The sequence below is a fragment of the Penicillium manginii genome (genome assembly GCF_028828005.1).
Source record: "Penicillium manginii strain IBT 31320 chromosome Unknown utg000004l:1.0-7231830.0:1.0-7236170.0, whole genome shotgun sequence".
In the NCBI taxonomy this organism is placed as follows: domain Eukaryota; kingdom Fungi; phylum Ascomycota; class Eurotiomycetes; order Eurotiales; family Aspergillaceae; genus Penicillium; species Penicillium manginii.
In genome coordinates this window covers 1,304,035-1,331,934 of record NW_026643105.1, presented here as the reverse complement: position 1 = coordinate 1,331,934, position 27,900 = coordinate 1,304,035, and the positions used below count along the sequence as shown (strand labels likewise).

The 27,900-nt window shown below is 46.9% G+C and overlaps 9 protein-coding genes across 9 annotated transcripts; 5 read left to right on the top strand and 4 right to left on the bottom strand.

The window, feature by feature from the left end:
- Window positions 1-974: 974 nt before the first annotated feature.
- N7533_004211 (uncharacterized protein) lies at window positions 975-3,265 on the top strand (the record flags this gene model as incomplete). Its single annotated transcript, XM_057100861.1, has 3 exons — window positions 975-1,369; window positions 1,432-1,929; window positions 2,131-3,265. 3 exons carry the CDS (start codon window positions 975-977, stop codon window positions 3,263-3,265), a joined length of 2,028 nt encoding a protein of 675 aa, XP_056960491.1.
- Window positions 3,266-7,779: 4,514 nt separating this feature from the next.
- N7533_004210 (uncharacterized protein) lies at window positions 7,780-8,613 on the top strand (the record flags this gene model as incomplete). Its single annotated transcript, XM_057100860.1, has 1 exon — window positions 7,780-8,613. One exon carries the CDS (start codon window positions 7,780-7,782, stop codon window positions 8,611-8,613), a length of 834 nt encoding a protein of 277 aa, XP_056960490.1.
- Window positions 8,614-10,117: 1,504 nt separating this feature from the next.
- On the top strand, window positions 10,118-12,697 carry N7533_004209 (ankyrin repeat and protein kinase domain-containing protein; the record flags this gene model as incomplete). Its single annotated transcript, XM_057100859.1, has 3 exons — window positions 10,118-10,389; window positions 10,430-10,754; window positions 10,835-12,697. 3 exons carry the CDS (start codon window positions 10,118-10,120, stop codon window positions 12,695-12,697), a joined length of 2,460 nt encoding a protein of 819 aa, XP_056960489.1.
- A 2,574-nt stretch (window positions 12,698-15,271) lies between these two features.
- Window positions 15,272-15,668, bottom strand: N7533_004208 (MFS transporter; the record flags this gene model as incomplete). The annotated part of the gene is made up of 2 exons (XM_057100858.1): window positions 15,272-15,569; window positions 15,637-15,668. The coding sequence occupies 2 exons, from the start codon at window positions 15,666-15,668 to the stop codon at window positions 15,272-15,274; spliced, it is 330 nt and encodes a 109-aa protein (XP_056960488.1).
- A 2,167-nt stretch (window positions 15,669-17,835) lies between these two features.
- On the top strand, window positions 17,836-19,555 carry N7533_004207 (uncharacterized protein; the record flags this gene model as incomplete). The annotated part of the gene is made up of 6 exons (XM_057100857.1): window positions 17,836-17,908; window positions 17,964-18,060; window positions 18,124-18,658; window positions 18,709-19,017; window positions 19,070-19,264; window positions 19,328-19,555. 6 exons carry the CDS (start codon window positions 17,836-17,838, stop codon window positions 19,553-19,555), a joined length of 1,437 nt encoding a protein of 478 aa, XP_056960487.1.
- A 3,302-nt stretch (window positions 19,556-22,857) lies between these two features.
- N7533_004206 (uncharacterized protein) lies at window positions 22,858-23,217 on the top strand (the record flags this gene model as incomplete). Its single annotated transcript, XM_057100856.1, has 1 exon — window positions 22,858-23,217. One exon carries the CDS (start codon window positions 22,858-22,860, stop codon window positions 23,215-23,217), a length of 360 nt encoding a protein of 119 aa, XP_056960486.1.
- Window positions 23,218-24,355: 1,138 nt separating this feature from the next.
- Window positions 24,356-25,135, bottom strand: N7533_004205 (Glycoside hydrolase family 47; the record flags this gene model as incomplete). The annotated part of the gene is made up of 2 exons (XM_057100855.1): window positions 24,356-24,660; window positions 24,745-25,135. The coding sequence occupies 2 exons, from the start codon at window positions 25,133-25,135 to the stop codon at window positions 24,356-24,358; spliced, it is 696 nt and encodes a 231-aa protein (XP_056960485.1).
- A 30-nt stretch (window positions 25,136-25,165) lies between these two features.
- N7533_004204 (Glycoside hydrolase family 47) lies at window positions 25,166-25,670 on the bottom strand (the record flags this gene model as incomplete). The annotated part of the gene is made up of 3 exons (XM_057100854.1): window positions 25,166-25,330; window positions 25,406-25,506; window positions 25,553-25,670. The coding sequence occupies 3 exons, from the start codon at window positions 25,668-25,670 to the stop codon at window positions 25,166-25,168; spliced, it is 384 nt and encodes a 127-aa protein (XP_056960484.1).
- Window positions 25,671-26,336: 666 nt separating this feature from the next.
- Window positions 26,337-27,742, bottom strand: N7533_004203 (WD40 repeat domain-containing protein; the record flags this gene model as incomplete). Its single annotated transcript, XM_057100853.1, has 6 exons — window positions 26,337-26,473; window positions 26,543-27,177; window positions 27,273-27,368; window positions 27,428-27,467; window positions 27,558-27,671; window positions 27,733-27,742. 6 exons carry the CDS (start codon window positions 27,740-27,742, stop codon window positions 26,337-26,339), a joined length of 1,032 nt encoding a protein of 343 aa, XP_056960483.1.
- Window positions 27,743-27,900: the final 158 nt, after the last annotated feature.

The window sequence follows — 27,900 nt, the reverse complement described above, 5'->3', positions numbered from 1 at the left end:
GAGTGAACTTGGGAAAATAGGAAAATTATGGCAGAATGGCGAAAAGATAGTGAGTAGATCAATGCGTGAGAAATAGACAAGCACATGGCGAGCTTACTAGTAAAATTATAGCCAAATGGTGAGGCGCTAATTCACGTCTGGGAGAAGACGCCGCAAGGCATACTGATCTACTTTATAGCTGAAACGTCCGCCCCTAGCGAAATCGTTGGATTGGCTGCTTATTTCCTTTTCGCCTCCATATCTTTTGGAATAACTCATGACTCTAGAACATGCCTTGTGATTATTCAAAAATGCCGCAGTATAAGCCAATCGAATCGTATCATGAGCTGCTGGCTCAGGGCTTTAGGGGCCTCAGCCGAGTACCCTAATGCACACAGCTCCCCTTCTTGTGAAATTAGCATTTTGGTTCGTCTTTCATAGGTGAAATTTCAATCAAGTGGAACCATTCAGGGATCTGAATCCGGGGGCGAAAGTTTAAAATTGAATGATGGTGTTGGTTCCGTTATCTGAGGTTGTATGAAATCTGAATAGGTGGGGGCTCTGGATAACTATTTAATGGGAGGCTTTAAGCTTAGCGGCCCGGCGGTTCTTGGCGGGTCTTGGCGATGCTCAGTGATCCTTAGCAGCATCTGTTCGGCGAATCATTCTTACTGAGACACATTTTTGGCCCCAAAATTTCACCCGCATCTACAGGTTTCCGGCGGCGAGTGTCTCGCTAAGGAACAACTGCATATTGGGTTAGCAGTTGGGCAGGTTACACTTTGTGGGACCATCAGGGTCCCTTGTTTCATCCTAGCCGGGGTATGCGACTCAGCCATGTCCGGATCGGATGTTGATGTTGTCCGTCTATTGAAATTTGCCTGGTCTCAAAGATTTACTGAAATAAATCAGTTACTTACCGAGTATTCAACCGGCTTCTACCTACCCCCAATTTCCGCGGCTCTGTTTCGCAACCCTTTCATTCAGCAAGCATAATGCTGTCCTTCATGGCACGCAAAGGCATTGTCGGTCTGTCCCTTCTACTTGCAGGCCAGGGTGCTTTCGCGCTTCAATTTTGGAATAACACAAATGTATTTTCTTCCGATATGCCACAAAGCTGTCAGAATGCTTTAACGTACGATATTGCATGCGAAAACTATCTTGTGACCGCACAGGACGCAGCGAACGGGGCCGCCCTGCCATCGACTCTCGCGGAGGAGTACTGTACCAAAGAATGCCACGATTCCATCGAAAGTTACCAAAAAGTCGTGCATCTAGCCTGTGGAAATGAAAACTTCCAGTTCTACGAGAACAGCAGCATCAGAGCAGTCCCTGGTGATATCGCCAATGGATTGATGTGGGCCTACAGTTTGAACTGTATCAAAGACTCGTAAGATCCAATTATGAAAAACTGTGTTGGTCCTACCAATAACTAATCTCTTCACTTTCTAGATCGGGATTCTGTCTCGGGGATATCTATAACCACAATAAAAGCGCTTGTTCAGATTGTACTCTCCAGTACAGCGCAGTCATGGCAAGCACCGACTTTGGACGCAAGAATTTTCCTTTAGCCGCATATGCGTCACTTTTGTCCTCCTGTGGTGTACCTGAATCCAGCTACCCCGTTGAATATACCTCTTCCTCTCCAACAACAACCTCAGGGTCGCCTAGCGGGTCTTCATCTGCAACTCCAACTCCTACTTGCACTGGAAAGACGTATGTATCTAAAGAAGATGATACCTGCGAGTCAATCTCCGAATCCCAGTCTATAAGCACCGATCGATTAGTCGAGATCAACCATCTGGATTATGCCTGCAAGTCACTTGTACAGGGTACCAAGCTTTGCATTGAGAAGACATGTCATACATATAAAGTCAAGGCAAACCAGACGTGTCAAAATATCGTGAAGGGACAAAGCTTCGGAATGGTGCAACTCATCGGCTGGAACCCGTCAGTGGCCAAATATAATACCTAGTAACCAAAAAAGATTCACATTCAATGACTGACAATCTATGCAGAACAATCCACCAAAATTGCGATAACCTGGGCTCAATGGTGGGGAGAAGCATATGTATATCGTAAATAGTTCCTCACAGCATCTGTCCCCCACGAAAAAGTCACAGGGTATCCCGCTAATTTCGTTTCATACAGACCCCTGGGAGGAGGAGATTTCAGTCTCCCTGGCTCCAATAAGTCTAGTACATCTAGAGGTTTGACATCATCTATGTTTTCAAGCTGGACACCAGCAACACCAACAACCATGGCTACGGACATCTCAACATCCTGGTACTGGCCAACTCAGGACCTTAATTACACGCCTGTGCCAATGTCATATGGGCCAAACTCGACCTGGACTAGTCTAATGGCTGAAAGAACACAGTACTGCTGGTTGGCAGGTGATCAAATGAACAATTGGGAATTTGATGATTCCGAGGAGATGCCGTCGGACTGCACTTCTCTCTACAGTTCATATTGCGATCTTGGACCCACAGATCCTGTTCCTAAGTCCCCAGCGTCATCAATCCCCAAGACCTGTACACCGGAGACCTCAACTGAGGAGCCAGAGCCTTCAACAACTGCGACGCCAACCGGAATTACCACTCCTACTCCAACGCAAAGTGGAATGGCTGACAAGTGTAACAAGTTTTATAAAGTCCAGAAGGATGATGGTTGCCAGAAAATCGCCGATGATAATAAGATCTCTGTGGCTAGCCTTGTATCATGGAACCCCGATATTGGAAAAGAATGCAGGAATATCAAGTACGATTTCTACGTTTGTGTCGGCAGAGAGTCAACTTCAACATCGACTTCGGCGACTACGACGGGGGTCACAACGCCAACACCAACCCAGACTGGGATGGTTGATGGCTGCGACAAATTCCACAAAGTGGAAAAGGATGAAGGGTGCCAGAAGATAGCCGACGACTTCAGTATTTCGGTGAATCAGTTGAAGGAGTGGAATCCTGACGTTGGAAAGGAGTGTACAAATTTGAAGTACGATTTCTATGCCTGTGTCGGTAGAAGTTCGAGCTCCGGAACTTCTGCTACCACGACAACGTCTGTCAAGAGTACTACAACTGCGAATGCGAGTGGAACCCCGACTCCAACTCAAGAGGGCATGGTGAGCGGGTGCAAAAAGTTCCACAAGGTGCTAAAGGACGAATATTGTGCGAAGATTGCGGATGAGAGCAAGATATCTCTGAATGATTTCTTGTCCTGGAATCCTGATGTTGGAAGCAATTGTGGGAACCTCAAGTACGACTTCTACGTCTGTATTGGGAAATAGATAGTATCTCGTTGTTGCTCTGTTTGTGCTGGGGTACTTTTGACGCTTTTTTTCTTCGGTCTTATTCTATTATATCCATCTCGGGTGCCTTGTTTTGCTCTCGAGTTTCAGTCAATATTTTTGATTCACAAGTATCGTAGGGGAAGAATACCAGTCATATCGCCCATGGAATGAAGATAGAAGAAATTGGGGGCGGGCATAGAGTACATACATGCTTTGCGCCAAATTTGGAAGTGCATTCACGCCTATACGAGTAAGTGATACCTAAGTACTACATCAAGGCAAAATATGTCCTGCTGAGTGAGACACATTGATCAAGTTGGACAGCTCTATGCAGCCCTGGAGGTCAACCGCCCGGGCGTCTCAAAACTTTATAAATTGATATTTATTGCCTTAAATGGTTGGACTTGGGAGAAACATCTTTTCGTAGCAGTCTTCCTCGCCAACCTAGAGCACATTGTAGCCAAGCTGCACCACGCCGCATGTTCTTCCCCATAGAAGAAAGCAAGAGCCCCCCCTTCGAAGATGGACAAACCAACTCAGCAACATACTATCTAGTACAAACCACGAAGGAGTGATTCCTGTTTCTGAATCCCAAACCAATAATTGTCCCATGTCTCACTAGGTTGCTAGGGTGTCAAGGAAATCAATAGATCAAAACAAAAACATTGGGTGGCAATGCCCCTTAAAGGGACGTTCTCTCCTCGTTGAAACAAAGACCATAGGAGCACCAGAAAGAAAGCGGAGAGAGGAGGGAGCATTGCTTCGATAACGCAACTGCCCAAGGCGAATGAATTATTGAATATCACGCAGCGAACTCCACACAACCACGAAAAGGGCCTCGCAATCGAGATTTCACTGGGAACTATCCACAGTGGCAACGAACACGACGCTGAACAGCCCTTCGAGGGCGAGGGTGGGACAAACCCTAGGCTAACGAGCCCTTTCCTTGATCACACGCTAACTTGAAGTTGCATTGAACTGGAGGGCGCGAATAGAATCTATTGGCTGGTCGGGGCCAGAGAGATTAGATGGAGGCTTTTGAGGTGAGAATTGATCAATGTCTTGCCCCTAGTGTCTATCATTTGATGGGGTGCCCATGGCCACTGAGCAGGGCGACAAAGGGCACACCCCGTGTGACCTAGGGTGAGGTGGGCCCGGGTCGGCACTGGGTTTGACCGGCAGACAGGGTTGGAAAAGTCAAGGAGACTGTCCCTGTGTCTGAACTGGGAATGGACGAGATGGTCCACCAGATCGATGTGGTCTCAGCTTCAAGGGTTGCGGGTGGGTCATTTGACTGTGATGTCTTAACTTGTGTTGGGCTCGGAGGGGAGTTGACCTCGGGTGGGATATCGATGATATCCATTTATCAGACCAATGACTGCATTCATTCAGATTTGAATCGATTTCCCTGGTGATTTATTGATGGGATAGGAAGGTTTGGAATGAAATTAACCTTGGCTTCTTTTTGCAGGCGTGGAAACTGTATGGAACCAGCAGATGACCCGCAGAAACCAGTTCATATTTGGAAGAATATTAATCATTGGTTTTAATCAGATTTCACATGAAAGTGTATCAGGCTCGATACTCAACAGACGACCAAAGCCCCATCGCCATGGTGGTAAATCGACGATGAATTACCCCAACAGCCATCGGAATCCCGATTTTCATTACTCAATCCGGGATAGAGTATAAGACATAGCCACCACGAGACCGAATCACAAGTAGACGCCAAGGATCTAAAACCTTCAAACGGGGGTTCCCAGAGCGAAATTGTGAGACTTGGTACACACTCCTGGCAAAGGAGTATCAAAGCCCTAGCTAAGCCCCGTTGGAGGGGCAACGAGGGATTGATCCCAGCCACAGGTGCGCACGAAAGGTATCAGAGTTCTGGGAGATGATCTGCATTAGTGCCCGTTGTGGACAGGGGGATGTCTTGCATTAGTCGTGCAGGCCGGACTCTGTAGGGCAGCCTCGGGATGAAGGGTTGTGTAGTAACCTTTAGCCAAGGAAGAGCCAAAGGCTAAATATTACCTACAGGGCACGATGTTTGGATATAGATCCTTGATCTGCCTGTGTCCGGTTAGTCTTGAGATTAATCTAGTCTGCGCCTATCAGTTGTGTTGGTGAGGAATAGTTGTATCTGAGTTCGGGATCCCTTGCGTCTGATTGGATTTTGGTTAGTGGCTGGGGTCTTGGGTGAGGGATGGAGGGGTGGAGGGGCACGTCCACGGTAGTAGAGATATGGTGGGAAATGCTTTTCTTGATTTAGTCCGACTACTGGTTTGATTGAAAGGTGGTAGAACGAAAAAAAGGACCGCCCTTGAGGGTGCGATGAGAGGGCGGAGTATCCCTATCCAGGACGGGATGGATCGAGGAAATCGCGAAATCGTTGGTACGAGCTCTGTGGGGGCAAGAGGTCGACGAATCTTTCATAGAATTGATCATTCATGTCATGTATGGAGATGATAATGTACACGTTTGGTGGTGGTGTGCAGGGCCGTCGGGATGCAGTCTGCACCTGCGGGCTGCACCCCGCAAAGGACGGGTGATGCCGAGGTGATGCAGGACAGTGCAGAGGAAGAGGCCGATTGTTCTGCCTGGACCGTGCAGAACGCAAGGGCTATCTTTATGGAGATTAGTGATACTAGCTATCTTCGCCTCGGAAGTGTGGGAGGGAAAACTTGTATAGTTCCAACGGGTCTCGAAGCATTCAGGTTAAGCAAAAATGTTGGTGATGAAGAGTGGGTGGGCGCATCGGTAAAGGTTCAATAGCTTGCATGGTAGTTGAAAGAATATTTTGTACTCTGTTCTCTAGTACATCATGCATACTCGACGGAGTAGAGTAATTCCATACTTTTCTACAGAGTAAATGTAATACTCTGACGCACGTGGCTCTAGCAGGCACATCCCAAATAGGAAAGATACCGACTACCGACTGTCTCTGATTGGTCGGCGCGACCCGCGTCTCCCACGCGCGTGGCCACGCGTATCGGAAACGCGTGGGAGACGCGCTTCTTTGAGCCTCGCGGAATGAACCTGAACCCAGGACTCAGACTAGGACTAGGACCCTGGTAGAAACGAAACTGGTTATCCTCTCCTTCTCGAGGGCTGGTATGGCAGGGTCGGAACCCTTCTCGCCAGCCTTGAAGGGTGGTATGACAGGAAGAAAGGAAAGGCTGACCCTGGACGTGGTCCAAGTCCTCTAGAAGTCTATTAAACCACGTTTGGTCGCCAATTGGAGGCACTTTGAGAGGAGAAATGGGAAATTGAGATTTTATTGAGATTGAGATCATGCAATTGCCGACAGATACCTACTCTGCACTAGCGTGGTCAATAGGCACGAGGCCTGGACTGGCATTGCATTGGCCCGCTGCAGGCCACTGCGCGTCATTGTCATTGATATTGCATCCACAGCCGGGTACCCGGGCACTAGGCGGATGCGATAGTCCCCTCAATGGATAAGATCATGCGGTCATGATGATACTTTTTGCCTGTCGATCCTCTTCAGTTAGAGTAGCTTGGGCCATTCTACAGTCATTGATGGAGCCTGAGCGGGTCATCACGGGTCCTTCACTTTTGAAAGCATTGAACGCTCTTCTTTGTCAAACCCCCCCAAAAAGGATCGGCATTTCAGGGGCCGCATTGCCTCGTGCTCCCCTGGCCAAGGTGTGCCTCCTCGTCCCTCGTTCCTTGTTCTTATCCCTTGCATGGGCTTCTTTGTCTGGGCCTCCTTTGCTCGGGTTTCACTGGGAATAGAACACACAGTGTCATTGTTGGCGAGGGGCAATGGTTCCTGCAACCCTTTCTTGTAGTGATGGAGATCCTGTAGTTGGAGTAGGTATAATAGAAGAGAGGGAGGACTGCAGTTGAGAGAAGAGAGGAGAGTATAGACCTAATCCCGAATCAACTTTGGTTCAGTCATTCGTTGCTCAGGCAGATCAGATCACTCTTTCATTATTCAATTCTTTCTTTATTCGACTCGACTATACTCTACTCTACTCTACTCTTTATTACTATCATCAGTCCATTCTTTGATTGTGCTCCCATTTGGCATATCACGAAGTTGAAGTGGATCCCGGGAGATGTTCGCTTGACCGTTTGCGGCCTTTCCCATTTTTTCTCATTTTATCGCCTGCCGCGCCCAACACCCACTCAGCGCCCACTTACCCGTCGCCCCCCGCCAATTCTCTTTCTCCCCTTTGGACACACTCTCTCTCCACTCTCTCCTTCTCTCTATTTTTTACTCTACCCTCGAATCTCTCCGGTCCTGGTGGTTTTCAAAGCGCTTCTCGACGAGATTATTCTCCACTCGTTCTTTATCCCATAACTCCCTCGTCACGCCTCGCAACCACCTCCGGCGCATCTTCCCAGCGCAAATCGCGCGCGCACAAATCCATCCGCCTTCCAGCGCAAACCAACTTGCGACACAACAACACCACCTCCTCGACCATATACACTCTTCAATCATTTCCCAATCGCTCTAAATCATTGATTCTTCCAATCGCGACATTATGCTTCTCCCATCTGCCCTCCCATGCGATGTGCGCCGGTCGTCTCGCTTTACTCCCAGTCGCCTCTTCTCCACTCCTCCTCCCTCAGACAGAGGAAATACAAATGGCAACGGTCTTCTTGGAACCTGCCGCGCTCTCCAATCTCTTCTTAATGGCTCACCGGCCCCTTCACCCCGACGATCCGTGAAGCCGCAACGTCTCCAGAGCCCTCTCCCTCTCAACCCACCGCGTCGCTCATCGCGATCGCGCAAACTCGCACGGCCTGCATCGCCGCGCCCAACACCTCCCCCAGCTCTTCTCGCAACCACACCTCCACCTGCCCCCTCCGCGCCCGCGCGCGGTGCCAACAAGCGCCGGCGCTCCAGCTTCGACGACGAAAGCGACAGCGACAATGAGATCAGTCGCAATCGCCCATCCACCCCCAAACGCCAACGGCACGTCCCCTACGAGCTACCGCTTGGCCTCTCTTCGACAGATTTCTATTCCCTCCACTCTCCTCCCATCACACAATCGCCGCCCTCCCCAGCCCAGCGCCGTCTAGATCAGCGCCTCCAAGAGTTTGGCGCGCGCGTTGATCCAGACGCCCTTCTTCCTTCAATCGAAGAGGCCGATGCGTCTGCGCCCGCGCCTGTCTCAGCGCCCTTCGCTGACGAGTGGTCCGCTGAAGAAGATCAGCGCCTACTCCAGCTGGTCCTCGAACGGTTCCGACTCTCCCAAAAAGAATGGGACGAGTGTGCGCGCCAAATGGGTCGCCAAACCACCAGCGACGTCGGGCGACGATGGCACTCACTCGTTGCGGGCGGCCGAGTTGGACTTCGACCGAGTCGCCGCTGAATACCGACAGACCCTTTTTTCCAGTTCTCCTGAATCTCCTGTATCATACGACCTCCCTTCATGTCCCCATTATATCCCCTCTGCTGTTGCAAGAACCACCCCATGTATTATGAACCTTTCTGCTTGCAACCAACATGTGACTCTATCTGTTTCTTTCCCCGGTTTTTTCGCACAAGATTGTTCTCTCGAATCTGTCATTTTTCGCATCTGGTTATGTGGACATATCTCTTTCCTTTATTTTCCCTTGACTTGATTTGGCTGTCTGAACGAACACGCGCTTTTGCTACGGCTGCGCTTTAATTCGGGTGGTTTTCTCTGTGCACATTCCTTGTCCTGCTCCTTCTTGCAAGTGCTGTTGGCGGAGCTCTGTACCATTACTGTTTCTACTACTGATACTACTGTACTATTTACCCGAACATGATACCATTGTTTTGATTTCTGATCAAAAATCTTTCAACTTTGCTGCCTTGAAATTCAGTTTGGGTCCAAATGCCAAAATGTAAACAAACAAAAGCTCGGGCCGGGTGCATCATCATCCGACCCCACTCGTTACTATAGTAGATCCACCATGACATCGGTGCATTGCCAGTGAGCAACTTCAAGTTGGATACTCTACCTATGAAGCATGGACAAAAAGAAAATACTAGCACTGAATGCTAGAATCACATAATATCACCTAGGTAGTAACTAAGTGTGCCCGAATGCCAAAGGCATCACATCACACTTGAATATATAATCCGCCATAGAAAGTAGCGAAGCAGGCGCAGGAGAACTACATTAATTTAAATCTATGCTGTTCATATGAAAATTTAAGAGCCCCTAAAGACTCGGTGGAAGGAGGAGACATAGACCTGTTTGTGATGTGATGTATTGGGCCATAAAGTGAGGCTGACAGCCCCGAGGGGTACGGCGGCTAGATCTGCTTTGCCTGAATACGAGACTAGGGAAAGATCCATCGCCGTGACGGAAATGAAGGGTAATCCCAGTAACAGTCAGCCTCAGACCATTGCATGATCTAATGGAATTCAGAAGAATGCGTTGGTGCAATGTTCCCCGTTTACCCCGACCTTCTCCACAGTCCGGGGTAACCCTTCTATCGCCCCGCTCTCCAGCTCTGATCCTAACGGAGTCTAAGTGGCAATGCTTCAGGCTGTTGAGAGGAAAGTGGGCAACATAAAATGAAGATAATTATCTTATTCCCCTCCTATCATGAAGGGTTGGCCTGGGATTCGATCTCTCGTTGTCGCGCCATGGTGGGCTTGGCGAATATAACTGACAAATTGAGGCTGAGACCCCTCGAGTCTGTTGGGCAGCTTTCTCCTCACTAGGTACCCTGCAGTTTTCAGCTGACAATTATTTCCTAGGGTTCGATTCAAAGCACCCCGCCTTATCACTGAAACTCCCTTCTTTGCACGGCCACAACTACCTTCTAATAAAAGCCCCGGATTATCTTTGTCTAATCTTGGGTCAACCTGGGGCTTCTGCCCTTCTCATCGCCACCCAAATGACCTGGAATGGGGAGCTTGAAGAAATCAAGAGGGAAATACACCTTGAGACATATAATAAAGGCATACCCGACGTGACATTTATCCCGTATGACAAAATTCAAAAGGTATGGGCGGGCAATCGTCTCGACCGGTTTCTAAGGGATCCTTACTGTGACCCCGATCATGGCACCGATCGGGCAATCTCAGACTCGCAAATTGAAGAAGCACGAGATAGTCTGCTCCGAATGATCTCACTGTTGATTGGCATTTCTTGGTCCGGCTGGCCAAGGTTCAAACAAATTTTTTTTTCTACATCCCGACGCAGCCAGCGAACGCCGCGACGATAACATCGAGAATCTGAAATACGATGACCTCAAACACGAGTCGTTTCTTGGCGATACCCCCTTCATTGAACAGTTCCTGCAATACAGATGGACCTACATCCCTATGGCTGTGATCTGTGATGAGGAGCGCAGATACAAACGTGATGAAGAGCGCAATTACAAACCAGAAACACGTTTACCGCTAGTGCGACAAGACTGCTCCCCCAGAAATGGTGCATTTGGAGAAGTAACGAAGGAAACAGTATCACCTGGTCACATTGTCTTGAAAAATTCAAGTTATCATCTCGGCGTACGAGACCAAACAAATTCGGTTAGTGGGTATCTAGAAGGTACCTAGGTAACTAGGACGATATTCCTGAAGTGAGCTAATATTTCCCTTCATGTCCCCAGGTCAAACTCACGGTTGCTCGAAAGCGCTTCCCGACCAAAAACTTCCACGCCGAACGCCTACAGTTGGAATTTCTCCAATCCAGCTTGTCCTACCATAAACGAATTGTTTACCCCCTTGCAACTGTCATGATTGACACCGATTTGAATATCATCATGCCATGGGCGGATATGGATTTGGAAGACTATCTCCTTGGAGGATACCAATCCATGAAATTTGACGCTTCCTTGCTTGCAAGTCTCCTTAAAGAGTCTGGTGAGCTCGCAGGAGCCCTTAAATTCCTGCATGGTGGTCTACAGGCTAAATGCGAGTGGCCTAAACTTCCACAGCAGGCCCTTTGTCACGCGGATTTCAGACCTCGAAACATCCTGGTCTTCAAAAAGGACGACTCGTCGACAGGAACGTGGGGAATCACCGACTTTGGCGTATCTCAGCAATACAATAGCAGTCTTTCGAGAGATATATACGAATCTGGCTTGTTCAGCACCAGGAATTCAGTTCCTCCACCACGGGGCGGAATGTACCAAGCACCCGATCCACATGCTTCACAAAAAAGCGATATTTGGTCTTTCGGGTGCATCCTTACGCAGATATTTGGGCTAGGACTTGCACATGCACATCATTTTCTACCTCGTGCTTTGGAAGAGCGACCATTAGAGAGAAAATTGACCTGGAAACCTTTCAACGTCCGTTTTTGTGGAGAAGGCCTTCCGGCTCTGAACCCGGAGGTAGAGAAATGGATTGAGGAGCTGCCAGACCTATATTGCGGATCATTCCACAACTTGTTCCTGACCGAGATGAAGAGTCTCCTTAGTTCGATGCTTCAGATAAACAGCGAATCGCGACCCTCGGCAACTAAAGTTCGGCGCCACTTGCACAGTCTTTATAGGATGGCAACCGGGGACGGATTGCCATTCACCGATCCAGGCTCTACCACGCCATTGCCTATTAGCACGCCCCCTCGGTCGAGTATCTCGAGTGACCCCGATTTAAGAACTCCTGGCCCACCAATAGATCGATTGAGTATCGGTTTACTTGTGGTAATCATCGAGTCCGGAGACGTCAAAAGTGTGAAAGAATGTCTGAAAAGCAAACCTGATGTCGAAGAACACCATGAAAATGACCGACCTTTGATTCACGCTATCAAAATAAAAGGGGAAAGCGCTCCTATTGTCAGTGCGCTTTTGCAGTACAAATCAGATTTGGATGTGGAAACTCCCTCATTCGCAAAAGAGACTCCCTTACATCTTGCTATTTCAAAAGGTGATGTGGATTTAGTGAGACTCTTGATTGGTGCCCTGGTCAGGAACAACTCCGAGTCTGGGCTAAATGAGCTTTCTACAAAGGGGAAAACACCACTCATGGAAGCAGCTTATCGAGGTCATGTCGCTGTGGTTTCGGCGCTCTTGGATGCTGGTGCGGATACCAAAATCTGCACGGGAGATGACAAACATAACTGCCTGCATTATGCAGTCGATAATATTGCCTCCGAAGAAGATCTTATCAGGGCATTTTTGGGTAGAAATATGGATTTCAACCTGTCTCCGAGTGGTATAACGGGATATGAGACACCTATAATGCGACACATATGGAACGGGGTGCATGGGAAATATGGAATCCCGAAGGCCAATGCCCGATGGAAAAGAAAATTCGATGCGCTCCTCGACGGAGGGGGGAATGTTAACATGCCATACCCACGAAGAAGCCCATTGGAAATTGCCATTAAAGAAAACAAAGTTGATATCGTCGAGGAGTTGATGATGGCTGGTGCAGAACTTCCTCGTGGAGAGATTAAGGCCACACATGAAATGAAAAGGTTGATTAAAAGGCTGACGAGAACAATAGCGTCAAATCCGAGTCGGTGAGCCGATTCTTTTGCTTCGATAACTCCATCCTGTCGAATTTGATTAGATTTTTCTTTTTTAATGTGATTAACTTTTAATGAGCTCTCAGGAAAGACAGAGTTTTCAATAAATATTCCTGAGTATTATAGCAAAGCCTTGAAACGGACAGCAACTACTACTCTGGATCTAGCGCATTCAACTGCTAGTAAGCTTGGAAGCAATAGACTGAAACATTCCAGAGGTGCTAGTACGGGCACTTTATATTCATCAATTGATTATTTCAGCCATGATGTCCTAATCAATAATTCAAACTTCAGCTACCTAAGTATTATTCAAAAAATAATACTGGTATAGTATCATGATTCCCGCTCTTGAACTTGAAGTTCTATGTCTTCCCGTGGCGAAGACCTCTCGTATAGACGTCTCCTCAAAGGGCGGCAATGGTCTCGGACATGCTTCATTGTTGGATCATCGACTGTGAAATTGATTAGAATGACCAATGCAGCGTACTGTGTTGCAAATTAAAGCAACTCAGAAGCTTACATATTGTATTCATGGCTTCAAGCGATGTAATTTCATTGGTTTCGGGGACCTGGGGGTTCAGCAAAAGTCCACAGTTTTCTCAAGTAGACCTCATTGGACTTACCAAAAAAAAGATCAAAGCCAATGCCAAGAAATTAAGTCCCCTGTGTAGAGAAGTCTCAGTACTTGTGAATAGATACAAGATCTTGCCTTCTCACGTAAAAAATCCCAAAAGATTTGCCTGTCCATCGCAAAAGTGCTGGTTTTCCGAATCTTCGTTTCCACAAACATTTCCGTTTCCGAATTTGTTGGTCAACGAGGGGACAGCAAATACCAAAAGACCAAGAAAAAGAAAATTTATCATAACGCTGAAGCTCATCCCCACATCTAACACTTGTTAGCTTTTTAGACACCCAAGCGTATGTGAGGTGGATTAGCGAGGTCGCTTGACTTACCGCGTACATGCAAAGGGAATACTTCTGCGCTCAAAGTAAATGGGATGGGACCCGCGCCAATCGAGTAGAAAAGGACAAAAAATGCAATGCTGATTATTGACACCAAGATGAGTCGAGTCTCAGGGTCGGTCAGTTTGAAGAAGCCTGTGACAGCAGCCAGGCTGAACAGCATGCCAGAGAACGAAACGAGAAGCAGGGGTCGACGACCTCTCGAGTCAACAAAACGAAATGCTGGAAAAGTGAAAAGAAAATTTGCCAGACCAAAGCCTGTATGACGATCAGCCACCTGCCTGCCTTAGAGTTACGTATATCCACTCACCCAAGTTGTAGCCCTCGATTCTAGGTTTGGGATTGGACATCCCACTAGCTTCTATAAGAGCTGATGAATAGAATGCCAGAACATTTATCTGTTAGTGGTACATAAAGTGTTAGTAGCCAAAATAAACATGCCAGATTTCGATATAACTTGGTATAATAACTCACTCCACATAATTGCTGTGATAACATCACGATCAAAGCCACCATGCACGCTCTCCGATTTCGCGGGGCCGTGAATAAATACCACATGCGACTGAAGAAGTTTTCTTCTCTTATCCATCTTTGATAAATATAGAGCTCGAACCTCTCTGACCACTGGCTTTCGTTGGGCCTCCATCTCCTCGTTGCTTCTACCTGAAGCTGAGAATGTATGTTGTAAAGGTCCCGAGCGGCCTGTATTTCGGTCCCTCGAAGCTGAAGGAGACTTTTGTAAGCATCTGCGTATCTATGCTTTTGTATTAAAAAGCGCGGCGACTCAGTGCAGATGGATACTAGGAACAACAAGACAATAGCGGGAATTATCGCGGTCGCAAGAAGTACCCTCCAATTGCCTCGAACTAGGAAAGCACAAAGAAACCCTAGAAAAATGCCGCTGAAAAGGGACGGTATTAGATGTTTGCTTTTCATACCATGCACGAACTTACAATGCATCAAAGAGCTGCCACATCATTAAGACTTGACCTCGATGTTTATCAGGAGCTGCCTCAGCCGCAAATACCGGCGCGATCGAAGCTTTTGAACCGATCTGTTCAATCCAAAAGTTTCAGTATAGGGTTATGGGTCATCCGAGAAAGCTATAGTAAGTAATGAAGAAGGGATAAGATGGGAAATAGAGTTGAACCTACCCCAACACCAAGTAAACAGCGACAGACGAGTAGCGTTTGCCATCGATTGCATTGGGCCGTCCCTATACGAGTTATGTAGGTATTAAATTGGATCAAGTGGTAGTATAATAGTAAAGAAGAGGTTCAAATTGAGTCATATGATTGTTGCATACCTATCACTAAAATTATGCAGAACAAAGCAGCAACGAACAACGCTGGGCGTCGTCCAAATCGATCTTGCAAGGGATCACTCAACCACGTTCCTCTGTTCTGGGATCAGAATTGCGATCTTGTTGCATGAATTGGGCGTGGAATATCACATCATCACGTACACTAAGCTCGCAGAAAGCCAAGGAGCTGCGTTGATCAGGCCAATCAGCAGCTCATCCTTGTTTTTGTCAAGGTGCAAATCGTCCTGCCATAAGAAAAGCGCGCTTCCGTTGATTGTAGATTGTTGCCATCCCCTATAATGACCATCAGGCAAAGTTCAGAAGATTAAGGGCGCTGAAGACAAACTGGGTAATAGCAGCGCAAGCAGTCACCATGATAGTGACTAGGAGACCTCTAGTTTGCCAGGGTAATTGCTTATCCTCGCTCGTTATTGCTTCCTCTTCAGGAACACTGAGACCTACCAGGGCGAAGTTGTCCGGAGCCCTTGCTATCTTCGCGCCTTTGATGAGGGTGTCTTTTTCGATGATATCCTTGAGTTTGAGCCACTTGTGAAACTGTTCTACCCCTCTCACGAGATCCTCGGTTCGCTGGTCAGATAGAGGGCTGATTTATTAGGCATTGTTAGCCTTTCTGTTGGGTTATTGGTGGGATCACATGGTGCGACGCGAACATAGCTGGGCCATTCTCATAGTCTATATCCATTTCGGAAATCCTTCGGTCAACGCCTTCGAGGAGGAGGTCTGGAGATCTTGGCGCTCTATAAAATTCAACAGCTGGAAAGCATATAAGGGGTTGGTAAGGGAGAAAATGAGGAGGGTGACGAACAAGAGTGTCTGATAATCAGCCCAGGAGAATGATGTGGTGCCAAGAAACTTGCAAAGAGCCTCATCTATGGAGTACACGAGGTGGCAATGTCAGCGCTACGGCGTACAAAGCACTGATCTTCATCCCCGCTTTCGAGAGTGGACTAGGTCCAAGATGGTTGGATTGTTCTGGACGGCGAAAAGACCCGATGAGAGAAATCACCTGCATCTTGGTGGAAACTGCCTACCAAACCGCCAATTGAAATAAGGGCTTGTGCTTGGCAGTCGCTTTAGAGCTAGACTGAGCTGAGGACCAAGCGAGGCTGAAGTCTTTTCTTGGTAGCAAACCCTTCATCCCAGGCTATCTCTGCGATGCGCCTGGTACTTTTCCCTAATCGATCATCTAGCAACTTCAAGCTTAGAAGGATAGTGATCTCACAATTATTTTAAATAATCTCTTTTTACCGGAGTAATTGTTATATCTGGACTAGCTTCGAAAGGGAAGACGCATATTGCTTCTTTCGACCCCTCTCCTTACCCGGGCGAAATCAAAATATCGCGAGCACCGCTCACGAAGACTAGCTTGTTGGCGCTGTTGACACTCGAGGGTTTGCACGGTCTCGTGCATTGGAGATTCGAGAATGAACTGGAATAATTGGTGGAAGGAGTTTCATCATGGCAGCCACAGTGGTCCTTAATTTATTAATGGATGCGTGAAGAAATTAAATAGTATCAGGCAGGGTCCTATGACATCTGGTCCCCAAAATTGATTGGTAGTTGTGTGCCTAGGTAATTGCGTATACTCACTTGACGGTTCTTCTACTAAGGAATCTAGCAAAGTTATTTGAGGCTCAGCGGCTGACATTTCCCTTAAAATGTACGAATTTTTTGCCCCTCTCATTCTCAAATTCAGATCTTCTTCTTTTCGCGACGCTTCGTCATCGATTATTAGTCAAAAAGCACCGTCCAGAATGTCTTCAACAGGTACCTATTTCGGATCCTCAGTTACAACCACGCTCTCTGCGGACTTGAGCTCTTACATCAGGCGTGAAAAGCTCATCAGTAGACTGAGAGAGATATTTGGACGGAAAATTGAGGTTGAAGTAAGCCTCCAAAGTCTATCTAGTTCTCTAGTCGAGGCAAGATGTAACAAATTTGTACTAGTTTCGTCAGGATCGATATTCTTTCCAAGCTCCAAGAGAGATAGAAGAGGTATATTCAAGTTTCTGCCATGGACACGTGTTTGCTCTTCAAGTTTCACTGTTTCTGACTTCTCTTTCTTCTCTTCCAGTATGAAGTAGCGTAGGTTGATCATCACCGCTTCTTGAAAGGGGGTAATGCTTACCTTTATCTGGTGGACTAGCGACCTTCGCGAGTTGGAGCAGGTCCACTGGGGCTGACAACCGAATTGATGCATTTCATATAATCTTCTTCACCGTAGTTGACAATCACTTTAACTGCAATTGAAAGCACGCGCAGTTGTGCCTTTAAATCGCTGTCACACCGCAGCGAGGACCTATTCTCACCGGCGATGTCCGCCAGGCCAAATTGAAATGGGGCTGCACCAGGCTAACTGGAGAGGGCAACTCATGGTAAAAGTGCAAGGCGTCCTCGTATTATCCTTGTACATACATGCACCAATCAGAACCAAGAGACCTGTGCCCATTTGGCCAGCATAAATCGGGCAGTGCTATTGCGCCCCAGAGTTTTCAGCCTCGCGACCAAGGCATTCCACGAATTGGCCTTTAATAATTTTTTACCCTCCCTAGCTGGGCAACCATTACTTCTATTTATTTGCCCGTTGAACAATGATATTCGGCCACGGTACCATCGGGCGCATGTGTACCTGATACAACCCAGCCGTCCGCCTCTTCCCGGGGTTCATCTTTGGGGCGATGCTACCCTTGCCTCCCGACAGTGTTTGAACATCCCTACACCCTGATTCCAATTTGTATTTATATACAGGGCTTGCAGTTTCTTTAAATTTATCAATCATTCAATAAAGTTTCAATCAACGTTGTGAAATTTTCAAGTTGGTCACGGTTGAAACATTAAATTGAACTAGAATGTCGACCAAGACCACTTATCATACTTTTTGTCAATTAGACGATCCCGCTAATATTTCTGTCTACGAAAGCAGTGGGTGGTTTTTTGATAACATCAGAAGGCTTGATCTATGCTAAGCTTCTTCTAGAGTCCACGGTGGATGAATTCACTGCGAAAGTATTCACAGAGTCCGAATCGTTTAAACAGCACATTAATACAACATCACGCCCGCAATTACGCATTGTGTAAGACTCGCTTAATTCTCAGATCAGTTTGCTTTTACTCATCATGGACTTTACAAAATAAAGCTCGATCCACTCTGTCTCGTCGCTTAGCCCGCTGAAAATTTCAAGAGACGCACTTGAAGCTCTACTGGATAAATACAATGTCGGACCGGGTCTATGGGATTTGGTTTCAACATTCGGCAACAAACCACTGAGTGCTGCTGCGGGAGAAGGAGCACTGAGAACTGAAGGTGGCTCAGGTGGAATTCAAGGTAGATTTTCCCGGATAAAGGCTTTCATAATTAAGATGTCTAAAAAAGTACCAGAAATCTCTTATAGGTTCACATTCCCAGTGACAGGAGGTCCCGGTCGCTGGACTATGAGACAAGCTGGCATATTCCACCGCCAAAATCCCAAGAACACCGAAAGCCTTTGGATATTCTTGCATGTGGGCACAGATACGCCCATGCAGAAAGAGCTCAGTGCTTTCTCTTCAAATTCCCACAAGAACCTGCTCGCAGATACCATCTGGTTCACCCTCCATCAAGCTGTCTTGAAATCATGTCTTAACGATTGGCGCTCTTACATTAACTTTCTTGGCAAGGAGGTGGATCGACACGTTAGTTTTCAGAACACGCAGTCTCTGACATTTCTAACTTTCAAGTCTAGTTTGATAGGACATTAAGCTTCATTCACGAAAGCATGAATAATACTAAACGATCAGATGGCGATGGTAATATTGCAGACATCCATAATGCACGCAACCGCCTCCTTGAAATCCCATCCCAGTTGATGACGACCCTGGAAACCCTTCAGAAGCTTGAAACTATAAGTCGTGATTCTGCGTCTCAGCAAAAGAATAAGGATAATGGCTTTGGAAAACTTGCTACAAGTGCAATATACCACAAAGATCATCTCGAGCCACTTCTTAATGGTGTTGAAATTATCAAGGAGAGGGTAAAGGATACATTGAACATAGTAAGTCACCTGCTTCGTTCTTCTTGGTGGCCAGTGCTTTAACATTATTTAGATTGAAATAAGTCTGAGCTTCAGGATGACCAGCAAGATGCTTGATCTTAACAATCGAATGGTCGATGTGAACAAGAGCATGCTCGATGCGAACAAACAGCTGCTCCAACTGGGAAACAGAAATTTTGACGACAATGCTACTGTCAGGATCGTGACACTTGTGACACTTATTTACTTACCCGCAAGCCTCGTGTCGGTAAGAATAATCCCAAGACCTCCGTATTTCCGCATTCAATCTAACACCTAGGCCATCTATTAGTCGGTTATTGGGATGAACTTGTTTAATTTCGAAGAAAACACAGGAGAGCTCATAATATCAAAGCAATTCTGGATTTTCGTCGTTGCTACAATCATCTTGGCTATCATCACCCTTGGTGGATGGTATGTATGGACTCATCAAGAGGTAGTACTAAGGCGCAAGTCTCTCCGTCCCGGGAAAGATACACCACAAAGTGCTGAGCAAGATATTGAGCTCGATGACAATTGATATATGGGCTCGCAGATATAGAATTCATTGGCGTTCTTTGTAGTCAGGTTTTATCTTTTTTTTGCGATGTATTTAGTACTAGATATAGAAGTTTTTGTATTCATGTTTTGAGCTTCCGCCCGGGCGCGCAGCTACCTTGCATTCAAGTTTTTACCCACTAATAGGTATGGTAGATCAAAAAGGCAGCTAGGTAGAGTTACGGTAGGTGTGATATCGGAGAAGCATAACCTCCAGGGCTCGTAGCAAACCTTCCAAGGTTCCACCATCAAACAATTGCAAGTCAGGCTGGTCTAAAAACCTGATTAATTTGTTTGGAATTGTGCATTGCACCATCTGGTCACTAATATCATCAGGAATCATCATATTTGAAGTCCTGGAGGGGTTGTTCGGGGTATTTGTCTCAAGGCTAAAAAAGACCCGTGGACTCAGATACCAATTCTCTTCAACATGATGCACTAACATTTGCACCTTGCTCTAGTTATCAAATAACACCGGACGACCCAGTTACTCTGCGAATTCTTTATAATGTAGAATCAGAGTGCTTGGAGAGTTTTCTGCGGTGGGCTTCCATAATTTCATTCGCCTTCCAGGCCTGCCATTGGTTTGCGAATCGTTTCCGTCTTTTCAACAATCATATTTAGTCCTTGCACAGACACAGGACTGTACCTACTTTTGATTTTTTTCACAGAACTTCCCACAGGCACAAGTTGCTAATAAAATGTCGAATAAGGAGTATTCTTCGGTCGGAAGGAGTCGACGTGATCATCGCTGCAATAGCTCGATGAGATTGAGAGATCTCGATCGCCAGCCAACACATTCCAGCTAGGTGAAGTTCATCGCCAAATGCAACAGCGAGAGAATATTCGTCGGTACGGTTTGTCTTGACCTTTAGAGCTTCAGAGAAACATCCTAGTCTAAACGAATCCCGGTTCATTCCATTTACCTCCCACACGTGGTGACCACATTGAGGCACTTTAAGGAGATATCGCTTATCAGATGTTACTCACAATCGTGCAGTTGGTCAACACGTCAAGACCGTGGAAGTGTATTTTTCCGGCCGGTGCCGTATGATTGCCCTCGCTGTAGACGACAACGCTTTGGAGACAGTGGCATACATCGCGTTGTAGTCACATCAAGCGAAGGTGGGCTCGGGTTGGTTTCTCGGGGCCGCGGGAGCATTGTAGCGGAAATTGCCAATCGAGAGTGCTGCGATCCGAATTTAGGGCATGTAAGAGTAGGATTTGACTGAGTGTCACTGGAGGGATTTGAATGAGTGAGCTCGGTATAATTGTGGGCATAAAGGAGTGATTAGATGAAGAGCGAGCTAAGGTGAAGCTATCTAGGAAAAGCTTGGAAGGCTTACGGATGCCTGAGGCAGTTCGTGCCAAGGGCACTCACCCTCACCAGCTAAGGTTAGAGGTAATACGAATCAATCAGGACTCGGAGTTGCAAAATTTGAGGTTGTGAGGGAGGGAGAAGAGTCACATGGGACGTGGCGTCCTTTCCCAATTACTAGTATAACCGCTTGCATGGTCAGATCTCGGTAGACAGACAATGATAACTCGAATGTACTAGATCACCCGATCTTAACCTTCATGTCAGTCATTTTACTATATTCGTTCTTCCACTCCTTTGGCGGATATTTCATTTTCCTCCGCAAGTCGAGAATACTTGGCCAGAAACGGAGCCTTGAAATGTTCGTGCGAAAGAGAGATGGAACGAAGTTGTTGAAGAAGGTGCAAACTACCAACGTAAGAACTGAAGCTAGGCGGCAAATGAACTTTAAAAAAAACCATAAAAAAAATGAAGAAGGGCGAGTTGACTCCAGTTGTGTGCCTGAATATCTACGAAAAAGCATATGCTGACCCAGCCTTGGAACTAAAGACTCTATGAGCGAAAAAAAAAAATGGATGGCCCCTACTAATGGGAGAGAAATTAGGAAAGCATGCAAATATAGTGATCAGTATTTCGTTACCTACCGCGGAGTCCTTAACCTTGGAACTATATCCGTAGTTAGTACGTACTACGGTAATCTGGTGTAATATGGTGCCACTTGTGTAAAGCCAAGCTGACCCAGAAAGCACTATTCTTCCTCTATGGTCGTACCTAGGAATGTACTACAGGTCTGAGGCTTTTTTGCTGAGGTATCACCGACCGGCCCGGCTATTCCAGGATGCCGGCATTGATCAGATCAAATCACGCAATGTCGCCTCGGGCCAGTGGATCTATCAAGGCGTTTCAATTTTCAATCCCTTGTTTAGATCACTTGACTCATAAAACAAAATTTTCATGTTGCCCCTTATAGATCCACCTTCCTTTGGCGGTGGCCATGGTCTATTCTCGGAGCGGCGTCGTAGCGAACACGTGTCAGATGACGAGATTGGATAGGGGTTTGAGGAAATTTCGATTTCTCTCAACAATTCCTCATCTGAAGAGAAATTTGTATCACTTCTTTGATCATGCATGAATATTGTATGTAGTCCGAACATCTTCTCCGCACTGTTGTCTCCTCACCTTCATCTCCTCACCCTCCTCCGCATTCCCAGGGCTGACCGCCGTCAGGCCACTGGGCCAGTAGAAGCCGAAGAAAAGCCAGAATGCGGGGGGGGTGCTCGGACCGAAAAGCGTTTCGGTGGTAGTGGCGAACGACTATTGGATAATAATGCCGCACACGTCACGGGAACTGACTTCATTTTCCAGCAAGTTCTTCTGAATATAGTAACCGATTAGTAACAGAAACGTAAAGGATTCCAGGGTTAAGCGGAGTCACTTGACCCATTTTGCGCGATATTACCTAACAGGCCGGTCTTGGCCTTACCCGATACAGCCGCTCTTACCCTTTGGGATCACCTCGTCAATGGTTCTGAAGTCTAGAACCGGCTCGTTTTACGTGATCCTCCCCCATGGATCATGGATGTGCGCTGTTTTTACCCCATACTTTGCATTTGGTTATGTTGGGGCGGTCCTAATAGCGTCATAATGATCGACGCCACCCGCTAAGAAAATTTCGTAGTAACTATGGTTATGGTAGTCTCGTGGATTCTTATGGATTCGGCGATTCAGATTTCTATATAAGCCCTCATTTCTTCCCCGGATTTTGAGAATATTCATTCAGCATTCAGCCTATTCATCCTCGTTCCTAGATCTCTAGATCTGATTCTCAGGTACATTTTCTACTTCCATTCTATAGTACCATATACTTCAAGGTATGTCATGACACATCCTGGTCTATTACCCCTGTGTGGCAATTACTTATACTTCTACCCCAGTTTCAAAAACTTCTTCACACTATATCATCCATCATGACTTTCGATCACCCTGCCTTCTGGAAGTGCGATTCCTGCGGTCTTCCCGGCGTTCGCCTTTCCACCACTGGCACCGGCTCCAGCCCTGCCTACTACAAGTGTGTTCCTTGCAACCGCAACCTGGGTTCTTGCCCTTGCGTCACTCCCGGTCTCCGAACAACCGGCAACTGCCCCTGTGGCGAAGAAAGCGAGGCCGATATGTCAGACAGTTCCGATGATCTGTCTCTCCAAAAGCAACTGTCCAATGGTCACAACCCCGAGAAGGGATTCGATGTTGACTGGGAGTCAAATTGCAAGCCCGGCTACATGGTCAAGAGATTCAAGGCCCGTGGCAAGGAGATTCTTCCGTTTGCTTAAGCACGGATGCATATGATTGTTGCCCTTTTGTTGTTTCTTTCTGAATAGCGAGTCTTTCTGTTACCCACATCATGCATACGCGATTCCCTATGCAGACGACCCTGAGATCGTCGAGAAAAAAGTTACCATATCTCAATAATATCAACTATCTGGTCTTGAGGACCACAAATACCAATTTCATCGCGCCAGTTGGCTACGTTACAATTCTCTCATCCACTGCTTGTCTTAAGTAAACTTTTCAGCTCGGAGTATAGTGTAATAATTTGGCTCTTGAAACGTTAGTCTGGCTGAATCTTCATCTATCTGCTGAAATAAAGTGGCATTATGTTCAAAGTACTAACTAATTAGCTACTGGAAGTATTGAGGCTTTGGTGCCTTGTAGATGCCTCAGGCACAAATAATCTCTTGGGTTTTTGTCTTTCCCCCTCCTAGATATCTCCAGTCATCTGTCATACATAACCAGTTCTATGGTTCTGAGCTTTCTATCAACCTTTGGTTCAATTTACGCAGCGAGCCTTCGGTCTTGTGAGCTCCCTTCAACTTTTCAACATTTCTTTCGCTCCCAGCCGGTTTGGAACCTGAACTGCTTGAATCGAGGCAGAACATGGGCCTCCGTGTTGAAGACAACATCAGTGAGTGGGAGATACTCTCTCGGTGAGAAGAGAAGATATAAATACTTCAGAGTTTCAGCCTATAGTATTTGAGGTTTAGCACTCGTCATGGAAACAGAAGACACGATTAAAATATCTTACCAGCCAAAAACTTTCCATATTATCACGATAGGGTGCAGGAACCTTGGTGACACCATTCAGGGAGGTATACGCTTTTCCATCAGGTACAAGCATGTGTTGCCTGAAATATTTAAAATCTTCCATCCCCATTTCCGGTAAATGGGATCTTCCGTGACTCGAAACATCAAAAAGAGACTCTCAACAGTTTCGGGACGTTGCAGATTATACGCATCGAGAGGCTTAATAATAAGATCCTTCTTCCACGAACCTACATCATCCTTGCTTTTCTTTCGAGGTCTTGACCCTGGCTTGGGTCGGAGATCGGCGTCGTCAGCCTCAAGCCAGGTAATTTCGGGCGATAACCCGGTGTCTGTCACTGCATACATCGCCCAACAGGTTTTCATTAATTATCTTGCTAGCTTCATCTGCTCCTCTTTTTTAGCACTCCAAGTTGGCAGCTTGCGCGCTTCAGCTTCAGTTCGTCCTTCGGTAGCGGCAATTGCAATTGAGCTTGGTAATAAACAAACGAGGTGGTCCATTTTTGGAGAGAGCTTCTCACCGATGCCATTTGGAAGTTCCGCAATAAATTGGAGATGAGAGTACCTTTGTGGTAGTGGCAAGATGCTTTGGATGCCTGCCAGAGCCTCTTCCCACATTTCGCTATAGATTTGCTCATCTCCGGAGGTCTGCAGATATTGCTTGACCAAGTACTCTGTGGTTTATTAGACTTTTGCTTTCATCGGATAGCGGAAATGAAGGACAATACCTTAATAAGAGTCCCCGCGGCTTCCAAGACGGATCTCCTGGTAGCTGAAATCTCCTGTATCAAGATGCACAAAGATAGGTAACAAAACATCTGGCATACAGTGGTTGTCGATCACCTTCATAGCATGTTCGGCCTTGCGCCAGTAAATTTCTTTTCCTAGGCTATGAGCAAGGTACTTCATTTCCAGTTGGAGGGTCGTAGCTTCAGCAGTCGATGAGGCACCACCATCTGCATGATATGGAATGCCTTCTCGAGTGGCTAGATCCACGCTAGCATATGGAATTCCGGAAGGGGACTCATCAGCGCTGAGAAGTCGGTCTGCCAGGTCAACCGCTTTTTGGAGATAAACAAAGTCCTGGCGAGATACAACATCAGAAAGTTGACAGGACAGATAGTGCGCCGACAGAAGCCCGCCTAGCATGCGAATGGTAGTCTCAAAAGTGTTGACATCTTAATCTTGGTCGTAGGACAATTCCTGATTGACCCAGTCTCGAGCATCAGAGAGCTGAGAAGTTATATTCATGATCATTAGGGAGTCAAGACTGTGGACGATGATCCACCCGAGCCCATTGGGACTCACTTGGTCTCCAATTTTGGCAATGGGATGATAGACATCCTTTCCTAAACTTAAATGTCAATTTTTACTAGTGCTCAGGTGGTGGATTTGACATCACAAAGGGTCTGGACATACCCCAGGCATGTCGATAGTATGCGTCCCAGCTTGTGACAAACACGTCCTTGACTTCCTCTCGATGATTCCTTCAATTGCTATCCTGGCCAATAGGTCGAAAACTATCCATTATGGCGATATAAAGACCCGTGGAGAGTATCAAAACACCAGTAAACATCGACTTGAAACTCCAGTTGCAGCCAAGCCAGCCATGCAGCTGCTCCTCGAAAGGATTCGACGCAGAATTCGGCAAGGTTCTTGTTTTATTAGGATACTTTGAAGGCATGATTGTGTGGAAAGATGAAGTTGACAAAGAATGCTAGTGATTGACGGCGCGCTGTCGAATAATAAGGGGGAGAACAGTCCAGGGCCGATCATGGATGTCGAGAATGAAAGTGGTTATATTCCAAAGTTACCACCATTCCTATGTATGTTGGGCTGGCCATTAAGCCAGGGCTGGAGATCCATAATAGTCCTTTGTATTATGATCACAGGGGTCGGCCCAGGGTTTCTTTGTTATACACCTGGACACTCCAGGGCTGTCTGCCCGGGTGGGGTTTCCTAACCAGTAATATGGAGATTTCTATCCTCAGTCAAGACCTGGTAGTTTTGAATAGCTTTCTCGAGAGAAAACGGGAGTTTTCCTTTCAAGAAGGCAAGTGGATATTTTTGAACGACAAAAAGGCGATGTGGTTTCCTCCTAGGATTCATTTCAGCCACCCGTAATCGTGTACTATCTCTAGGTTGAGTGCAAAGTTACAACTCCTGCATTTTCTAATGCCCCCCTCTTACGGTCTATGGTGACTTGCATTTCAATATTTGTTTGTATGGCCTTGCTTTAGAGAAAATTGGAACTGAATTCTGACAAGAGAGTTTATGCTCAATCATTGCTGTCTGAATACACTGATTCTATGACAGTTCCCATTAAATGCGGGATTTTTGTATTTCCCCATCAGCGCCAGAGACCATACGGCTCCCTGCACGCCTTCCACAACTTAATTGTACCATCTTCACTGCCAGTCCCGTAAAGCTTGCCGTCGGGTGAGAAGCTAATGGACCAGATGGGACCGTGATGTCCCTTTTGTACCTCTGCGCAGAAGAAAGAAAAAACATTAGTATCCATCGGAGCCGAAGAAAAAAAGTTTAAATATAACATACCGAGTTCTTCGTTGGTGTTGAGATCGTAGACTCGGGCCCAGGTGTCACCGGCACTACCGGTAACAAATCGGCCCGAATCGGTATTGACGGCCGCACTGGCAACCTCATATCCGAAATCCGCTTTTTTCAACAGGCGGCCGGGCGTGATTGCATCAAACATATACACGCTCTTTCCAGCAGCGACGGTTAGAACGCCGGGGCTAGTGGGTTGGGTGGCGAGAGTGTTCAACTCGCACGAGCCGATGTTTCCTTCAACGGCTGTCTCAACAACAGAACGGCGCGAGCGCAGATCCCACCAGCGGATCTTGCGGTCTTCGGCGGCGGTCGTCACGATGTTGGAGTCCCTGTTCCACACAATAGACTTGATGGTACCGCCGTGAACGCCGGGTCCAATCTCGTAGCTTGTTCCTGTGCTGTTATTCTCGCCACCTGTTGGTGGCAAGGGAGGAGAGGAAGTGTTGCTACCACCGCCGCCTCCGGAGCTGCGGGAAAGATCGAAGATGCGAAGTTTCTTCTCTGCGCCACCTGTTGCGAGAACTTGGGGATTGGCTTGGATGGGGAAGGCGATTGATCTCACCACGTGTGCGTGTTGAAGAGTGTGGAGACATTCGCCTGTGTAGGTGTCCCAAACCTTGCTATTGGAATTGTCAGTACCGGATATTCTTTCCGAATCTTCTTTCAGATAGGTATTTGCTTATTTTTGTGCCAGCAATTTTGGGTTGAAACTTACGCGGAGAAGTCTGCAGCCGCGGTAGCTGAAATAGCTGTGTCTGCAGATAGCCGGGATTGCCATACAGCACCTTTGTGGCCGAGAAATGTGCCGATCCTGATCAGATGTTAATTAGTGAATCTCGCAATACTTTTCTATGGTCGGGCTCATCCTACCAGTCACCTGTGATGCCATCTCGCAGCATGGGATTGTTATCTGCAAATCGAGATTAGCCTCATCCATGGTGGGGCTCAAAGCTGGAGCGAGAGAAAAAAAAAATTAAAATGGCAAAATCGTGCAAGATACCTTTACAGGCCGAAATGATGTAGTATTGATCATCGTCAACGGTGTGAGAGAAACTCAAATGGGTCACGGGGCGCGAATGCCCGTGACAGGTGAGAGGAACGACCTTGGGGATATCTGCATAGTCGTTAGTTTCATGGAGAAATGCATGATCGGGTCGTTTCGAGGATAGACTCACCAGACGCCATGTTTGCACAGAAGAAGATGCGTTATAGCGGAAAGCGGGAGAAGTTTGGATGAATCGAGGAAGTGAAGATGCGACGATTCAGCCGAAAACCGCGTGACCAAATCGGGCCGCGAAGGAGAGTGAACAGGTGTGTGGTAAGGAAATTAACAAAAAGAGATT